General features: G+C 35.0%; 1 protein-coding gene across 3 annotated transcripts in view; it reads right to left on the bottom strand.

Moving 5' to 3' along the window:
- The window catches only part of LOC138696573 (armadillo-like helical domain-containing protein 3), a 31,574-nt gene extending 23,622 nt beyond the window's left edge, over window positions 1-7,952 (bottom strand). The window contains exons 1-5 of one of the 3 annotated variants that reach the window (XM_069821702.1): window positions 7,815-7,952; window positions 6,900-7,013; window positions 6,657-6,719; window positions 5,805-5,945; window positions 4,028-4,169 (exon numbers count right to left, since the gene is read on the bottom strand). In XM_069821702.1, the coding sequence (XP_069677803.1) occupies window positions 4,028-4,169; window positions 5,805-5,945; window positions 6,657-6,719; window positions 6,900-6,983 (430 nt within the window). In that variant the 5' untranslated portion in view covers window positions 6,984-7,013; window positions 7,815-7,952. Of the gene's footprint in view, window positions 1-4,027; window positions 4,170-5,804; window positions 5,946-6,656; window positions 6,720-6,899; window positions 7,014-7,379; window positions 7,771-7,814 lie in introns of those variants that run through there. The other 2 variants (XM_069821703.1, XM_069821704.1) reach the window with 2 other exon arrangements.
- Between the last annotated feature and the right edge of the window lie 970 nt (window positions 7,953-8,922).

Raw genomic sequence — 8,922 nt, forward strand, 5'->3', positions numbered from 1 at the left:
CCTCCCTCAAATCCATTTTAATATTATCCTCCCATCTACGTCTCGGCCTCCCTAAAGGTCTTTTTCCCTCCGGTCTCCCAACTAACACTCTATATGCATTTCTGGATTCGCCCATACGTGCTACATGCCCTGCCCATCTCAAACGTCTGGATTTCAAGTTCCTAATTATGTCAGGTGAAGAATACAATGCGTGCAGTTCTGTGTTGTGTAACTTTCTCCATTCTCCTGTAACTTCATCCCGCTTAGCCCCAAATATTTTCCTAAGCACCTTATTCTCAAACACCCTTAACCTATGTTCCTCTCTCAGAGTGAGAGTCCAAGTTTCACAGCCATATAGAACAACCGGTAATATAACTGTTTTATAAATTCTAACTTTCAGATTTTTGGACAGCAGACTGGATGATAAGAGCTTCTCAACCGAATAATAACAGGCATTTCCCATATTTATTCTGCGTTTAATTTCCTCCCGAGTGTCATTTACATTTGTTACTGTTGCTCCAAGATATTTGAATTTTTCCACCTCTTCGAAGGATAAATCTCCAATATTTATATTTCCATTTCGTACAATATTCCCGTCACGAGACATAATCATATACTTTGTCTTTTCGGGATTTACTTCCAAACCGATCGCTTTACTTGCTTCAAGTAAAATTTCCGTGTTTTCCCTAACCGTTTGTGTATTTTCTCCTAACATATTCACGTCATCTGCATAGACAAGAAGCTGATGTAGCCCGTTCAATTCCAAACCCTGCCTGTTATCCTGAACTTTCCTAATGGCAAATTCTAAAGCGAAGTTAAAAAGTAAAGGTGATAGTGCATCTCCCTGCTTTAGCCCGCAGTGAATTGGAAAAGGATCAGATAGAAACTGACCTATACGGACTCTGCTGTATGTTTCACTGAGACACATTTTAATTAATCGAACTAGTTTCTTGGGAATACCAAATTCAATAAGAATATCATATAATACTTCCCTCTTAACCGAGTCATATGCCTTTTTGAAATCTATGAATAACTGATGTACTGTACCCTTATACTCCCATTTTTTCTCCATTATCTGCCGAATACAAAAAATCTGATCAATAGTCGATCTATTACGCCGAAAACCGCACTGATGATCCCCAATAATTTCATCTACGTACGGAGTTAATCTCCTCAAAAGAATATTGGACAAAATTTTGTACGACGTCAACAAAAGTGATATTCCTCGAAAGTTACCACAGTTCGTTTTGTCCCCCTTTTTAAAAATAGGTACAATTATGGACTCCTTCCATTGTTCTGGTACAATTTCCTTTTCCCAAATAGCAAGTACAAGTTTATAAATTTCGCTATATAATGCACTTCCACCCTCTTGTATTAATTCTGCTGGAATTTGATCGATACCTGGAGACTTGTACTTTTTCAGATTTTCTATCGCAATTTCGACTTCTGAAATCGTGGGTTCGGGTATAAATGGCTCAGCAGTTTGTATTTCAATATCGTCCCGATCATTTCTATTTGGCCTATGTACATTTAGTAGTTGCGCAAAATAGTTTTTCCATCTGTTTAGGATTGATGAAGAGTCTGCAAGCAAGTCACCATTCTCATCCTTGATCACGTTTACCCTTGACTGATATCCGTTCTTAAATTCCTTTATACCCTTATATAAATCTCGAATGTTTTTATTCTTACTATTTGTTTCTACCTCATTCAGTTTTTCCTTCAAGTAACCTCTCTTTTTATTCCTAAGTGTACGACTTGCTTCCCGTCTTTCATTGAAATAATTATCTCTATTCTCCTCAACTGGATCCTGTAAGAATTTCAATTTTGCCTGTTTCCTTCTTTCTACTACCATGCAACAATCTTCATCAAACCACGGTTTCTTTTTCTTAGTTTCATAATAACCTATGCTCTGCTCAGCTGCAATTTTGATACTATCTCTGATATTTTCCCACACGCTATTAACATCTAATTCTTTCTCAACTTCGTCGGAACTTTCTAAAGTGGCAAACCTATTCGAAATTTCGACCTGATAATTTTGCTTAGCTTCCTCGTCCTTTAATTTCAAAATATTGAATTTAGTAATATTAACTTGTTGCTCTACTCGCTTGGCTACTGATAATCTTTCTCTTAATTCTCCAATCACCAAATAATGGTCAGAATTACAGTCTGCACCTCTGAAAGTTCGAATATCTACTATACTAGTATGTCTCCGTTTATCTATCAAGACGTGATCTATTTGGTTGTGTGTCAATCCATCTGGAGAAGTCCAAGTATATTTATGTATATCCTTATGGGGGAATGTTGTACTTTTGACAATTAAATTTTTCGATGTGGCAAAGTTGACTAATCTAACTCCATTGTCACTACTAATTGCGTGTAGGCTCTCTTTTCCAATAGTTGGTCTAAAAATATCCTCCCGTCCTACTTTAGCGTTGAAATCCCCCAATAAAATTTTCATATGATATCTAGGGAACTGATCAAAAGTATGTTCCAATTCCTCGTAGAAGCTATCCTTTATATAGTCGTCCTTCTCTTCTGTAGGGGCGTGAGCATTTATAACTATGATGTCGCACCATCTACCCTTAAGTACTAAATATGATAACCTGTCACTGATAAATTCGACCTTTTTTACTGCTGATTTTATTCTTTTATGTACAAAGAATCCTGTTCCTAATTGGTGATTATTGTTTCCTTCCCCATAATACAACAAGTAATCTCCTATTTGTGATATGCCATTCCCATCTAACCTAACCTCTTGTACTCCCACAAAGTCTATTCTATATCTAGCTAGTTCTTTTGCTACTAATGTTACCCCTCCTGTTCTATAAAGACTAGTTACGTTCCAAGTGCCAAATCTCAAAACCTTATTCCTTTGCTGTGGTCGTGCCAGAGAATCAGTCCTATTCCGAGGCTTACTGTAGGAATTCGTAACAAGCTGTTTTTTACGGTGATGGGTTGTTAGCCCTTCGCCCAACCCCCAAGCTGGAGGACCACCCCTTATCGGCTGTCCACGACTGCTTATTCAATATATTCGCAGCTACCCTCCATATCTGGAGGCCGTCTCCTCTATCCGCAACCTGAGGACGCGCCATGCCGTGGTGATAGGGACCCACCATACATGGAGTAGTAGTAGTAGTAGTAGTAATAATAATTATTATTATTTATTTATCTATACTGGCAAAGTTAAGGCCATAAGGCCTTCTTTTACACTTTACCAGGTGACAATGTATACAAGGAGTGAAAATTTAACAAAAAGTTCAAGAACAGGAAATTAACATATTACTGTACATGCATTATGTCCAGACACTCCTCCACTCTTCCTACAGAGCTGCGCACGCGATTGGATGAGTCTACTTATGAGGGAAATGGGTTTGTCTTTGCCTTGAACTCAGTAGACACACGCCCGACCTTCTCTTCTATTCTCACCCCCTCCACAGAAACGTTGTTCCCGTATTACACATCGCGAGTGTCTTGACAAAATGCATGAGCTGTACAAAAAATAATAGCATAACAAAATCGACACTAAACAGGGGTAAAAAAAAAACAAAAACAAAATACAAAAACAAAAAAAGTGCAGAATATGAACCACTGTTAAATTCAGCAATGATTCTAGGAAAAAATATTTTAAATTGGACTGGCTCTAAATTGAAATAGTGTTGCTCTTTAAACTCCTTATTCTTTAACAAAACAATGTTATTACATTATCACCATATCATCAATAATATATAAAAATATAATAAATGTTATTTCAATTTTCGTTTACACATTTCGAGGGAATTGTAATTCTTAAAAATGAAAGAAAAATAGCTCATTTCAATTCTTGATTTCGTCCAGGCCATCATGTGTACATTAAAGTTGACAATAGTTAAAGCATTAACATACAATAATATTATTATTTTATAATAATTTTATAGAGAAGGATAATTACTGTCTTAAAGTTTCAAGCAATTCATGAGAGAAGATATTACGACCCTCCCACCTTTTACAGCCCTATCATGATCGTGTACTGGTAACAATTAACTTATTGTCACATAGATTTTATACTCACCTGTTAAAAAATTACTACAATGATCTAACAGCATTTGCATCATTTGGTCAGCAACTTCAAAACCCATAAGAATGTTGATAACATCAAAACCAAATTCTGCTGATGTTTTTTTATAGATACTGTGGATTACAGCACACAGTGTCTGGAAATAATAAATACAAAGTTATTGTAAACCCAAAGTATATTTTTGTCCATGTCATCTGCGTTTACTTCACCTAAAAATTTTAAGAATAAATGAAAAATTTGAACATCTGTTTTCTGTCATTATAAATATAAATTATGCCAATATAAATTATGACACATGCAACAGACAATAAAATTATTAAACTCCTAACACTAGAAGTTCATAAAGGGACATCCGTTTATTTTAGCAGTGGTATGGAAAGAGGGATGAAGCTGATAGCAGAGCAGTGCTGTAAAATGACTCATTAAGTACCTAGCTCTTATGGTGTTAACTGTTTATTACTGATTTGTCCCATTCTTTAGTCGGTTATTTAATGACACTGTATCAACTACTAAGTTGTTTAGCGTCAATGGAATTGATGATAGCAAGACATGGTATTTGGCAAGATGGGACCAAGAATTCACCATATAATTACCTCACACTCACTCTGCAGTTGGAAAAAATCTCAAGATAAAAACTCAATTAGATAATCAACCCAAGTAGGACTCAAACCTATACTTGAGCATAATTCCAGATTAACAGGTAAGCGTGCCTACCATATGAGCTAACAAGCAAATATTCTCATGAGGGCAGATAAAAAAGTTATTTTTTTTCTTCCACAACGTTAATAATGCCAAAACACGTGCTTATACAAATTTTGGCCACTCGAGTGCAATTACGAGGGCTGTAAAAAATAAGTTTCCTTGGAGCCACTTACAGAAAGAAAACACAATTTAATTGGAAAAAGTTTATTGGAACAGCTACAGCAATTGTTGACCTATTTTTCAACACATTTCCCACCGGAATTGAGACATTTTTCATACCATGGGATAAACAGAGAGATGCAGACAGCTGTCACACACTGATTTCCCCCCATCCCAACAAATACAAAATTACATTCCGAATTAGACTGAGACGTAACTAACATGAAACAACTTCAGATTCTTTGAGGAAGTGGCCTTTAACCTAGCACCATCTACTGATGTGTATTTATAAACAACAAATAGGATAATACTAAGTGAAATATTTTAAAGAGAGTCTTTAAAATAGCTTCACACCATAGTAGTAAAGTGTGTGACTATAAATCAAAAGGTTCTCGGCTTGAATCCCAGCAACTGCACATAAAGTAAATTAACTTAAAATGTTATATGTAGGCCTATTTAAATTAAATTTCAGATGAAAAATTAGGTAAGAAGTAGGACAAGCAAGATACATAATAGACAAAAGCAGTGCTTCTTGTCTGTTCCGACACCTTTTTGTTACATTTTTCATCATAGAACCGAAAAATGTGTGAATAACTATGTTATCAACATAATTTTTCATTGAATTCTTCTTAGCCCCACAGTTCCACCACCTTTTTTCTTCAGACGAAAAGCACTGAACAAAAGAATAAAAGAAAAGAGAGATAGGACAAAGGAGTGGAGAGGTAGAGGGAGGAAAGAGAGAGAGAGAGAGAGAGAGAGAGAGATGGGGGGATGAAAGAAAATGTACAAAATTATAGGCTATTGTAATTTCTTACGAAAAAGTGAAGTGAAAAACACACACTTTTCACGCATATCTCACTGTGAGTACAAAAGTGGCATGTATGCAACTGAACGTTTTATGGTTAATTACCTGCAAAGCGTACACAACCCGTATATGATGCTCATGTCCAAGTGTAGCAATACAGTGCTTAAATAGGGTATTAATATTATCCTTCAAGGCTACCAGCTGCTCTCCGTTCAGCTTTTGAATTTCTGCTTCCAGGCAGGAAACCTAAGAAAAATCAGAATGCAATGATATTCTCTTACTTACACCTTTTTACAGTTTCTCAACATTGCAGATTTTTTTTCACAAAAATTTCAGTTAGTCAATTTGTTTTAACATGGTCTAATCTGCAGGAATACCAGCACAATAAGAACTGCCGTAATTAAAAGAGAACTCCACCATTGTTTCAATGGGTATAGGAATTCTCGCCACAGGAACTGTCGTCAGCCTCATCCTTCCTTATATTTTGTTCTGTAGTTACTGCGGAGTGAAACAGAAAGGACACATCAAGAAATTGACTGATTAGGAGGACATTACCCTCCGCGTAAAAAATAAGTACGGAGATTTGGATAAAAGGATTTATCGTATTATTGAATAACATCCTGATTATATAGAAGAAGAAGAACCATCGGACATAATCTAGCGGGAAATTTTCAAGCATAGGCCTAAATTACAAAATCCTGTATACACTCTACTAAATTAAATTTTTATTGCATGTACGTATATTCCATTTCTACCAAACAGGTGACTAAGGGAGTGGTGACAAAAAAGGTCGAAATGATAAAGAACTCCGGCGACAGAAAATTCATGGTGATCAGAAAACCGGGTGATTAAAAAGCAGTGACGAGGTGTTATAATACCTAGGGTTCCGGTGACGAGAATTCCGAATCCCTGTTTCAATTAGAGAACGGTTTTTGTAACTTCATTGAATTAACTTACTTTTGGTTTAAGAAGAAAGAGCTCATCCCAGAAGTTTGGGTTTCCTAATGATGGATCTTCACCCTAAAAATAAATAAAACATTAATGTCAAAATTAATAATAACCTTTAAATAATTTCATTATCTTTGGATAATTGTAGGAAAAGGAAATATAAAATAAATAAAATACAGTTGCACAAAAGAGAATCCATATCGTAGCCTGATGTTTTAACTCATATGAAATGAATCATTATCAATAACTTACCCTAAAAAATGACTCATAAATCTGCACAACTTTCTCCTTCAACTGCCTCTTCGAACCTGATCCACTTCTCTTTCGAGACGTCATTGTAACTACGTGAAGTCTCACTCAAAATTTCTATAAAACAAATACACAAACAATGTAGAAACAAGTTCTGTTATTGATAATATGAAGTTCTGTACTGGATATATCCAGTACAGAAGTCATGTGTGAGAAATAACTTACATTCTTATATTTAACTACCGGTAACTTATAGGTTTAACACTGGTTACACATAAACACTGTTAAGTGATAAGCAATAATCATTGCCAGCTCAAATAGCCCTACACGCATGAAGAGTAGACCTCTTCAGCGAAATGTAAAACTATTTTACAAGAGATACAATGTATAGAATATTCAGGTGTGGCTTACATATGACATATTTAGGTTATGTAGGCATCTTACATTTCGTTCTCCCACAATAAAATGTACATTAATACTTACTTGCAGTAAATAAAAACAAGGTTAAAATACATAGCATAAAACTGTACGTGATAATTAAATTTCACCGGTAAAATAACTGTAGCAGCGTTTCTTCCATGAATCTGACTCACCAAAAGTCACATTTTAATTGGTTATCTCCAAGCTGTTTAATCGTTCCAACAGTGCGTATGTTAATAACCGAAACGTGTCATATAAGAAATTTAAATTTCTCGTGTAAAATTTAACAATATTATTACAACAAAGGTGTTGTATAATTTGTTTACATTTTTCTGTGCACAAAAGTGAAAAGTAAACTGAACATTAAAAATAGTAGACTGCGAAAATCGTCAGGTGGAAGTTGAATAAAATTATAAGGTGTCACTGGTGTCAGTATAAATGCAATTCCCCTTGTACACTACTTTTGTATGCAAGAATAAACTGCTTGACTTTTCATACCTCAAAATATTAAAACATATACTCTTTCCACCCTAGAACCACCCCAAACATTAGTTTAGACATTACAATACAAAACATTAGCACTTTCCAGATTATGAAATCATGTTGGTAGTATTGCTATATCGAATATACGTATCGAAATAATGTGTCTTCTATAGAATAATAGCAGCATAACAATACGATCAAGCATGCATTTCCTACCAACGAGATAGAAAGAGAAGAATATAGAGTGGCACTGCCATCGTGATCTAATACAGGCCGTAAGGCAGACCACGTGACTCGCTTAACAGCTGATCGCGAAAGGCGGTCTTTCAACCATGTGAATTAGTTGCAGTGCATGAAGAATAACACATATTTCTCTGAAATGCAGTGTAATTGCGTCAGTAAAATTTTAAACAGTGATTGTGAGACACTTGAGACTCAATTTACTTGCAATTTAAGGTATAATATTATTTTTGGTGTGAAAATTACGTTGTTGCAGGCAAAGTTCGTATGTGTAATACCTGCCTTTATTTCGATTAAATATTGCGTCCTTATGTGGTTAAGTGAAATTTTGGTCTTATAAACAGTAGACTAAATATGTGTAATAATATATACGTGAAAGTGAAACATTGACTGGCATGTGAAGTAAGTTGTGATTAGGCCTAAGTGCAGCGTTACCGATGTTACTCTTGTCTAATCCATTATTGCTAGTTTACCGTATTTGTCTTATTAAATTTAAATTATTGCGCCCTTTTTACTTGTGAATAACCTACATTATACGAGTAAATAATACGACGTTTGATAATATACACAATTTGAACTAAAAACGAGATACATATAGTATATTACGAAAAATTATACCCTATAGTTTTCATTACTGTTACAGTATCTAGAATTGTAATTAGTTGAAATAAAGCACTCATGCTTCGTTACGAAATTCTTGCACATTCATTTATGCACGTTTCAACAATTTTCAGTTGCATCGCACGCATATTTTAATGTGTTGAAGTTATAGGTTATGTTTATTCTATCAGTACTTGCCTTATTTCCATATTCGCAATTATGCATTATAATTAAGCATAACGCTACGTATAACTTATAAATGCAATTTGTCTACACTTCAATT

Source organism: Periplaneta americana, chromosome 3, assembly GCF_040183065.1.
Source record: "Periplaneta americana isolate PAMFEO1 chromosome 3, P.americana_PAMFEO1_priV1, whole genome shotgun sequence".
Classification (NCBI taxonomy): Eukaryota; Metazoa; Arthropoda; class Insecta; order Blattodea; family Blattidae; genus Periplaneta; species Periplaneta americana.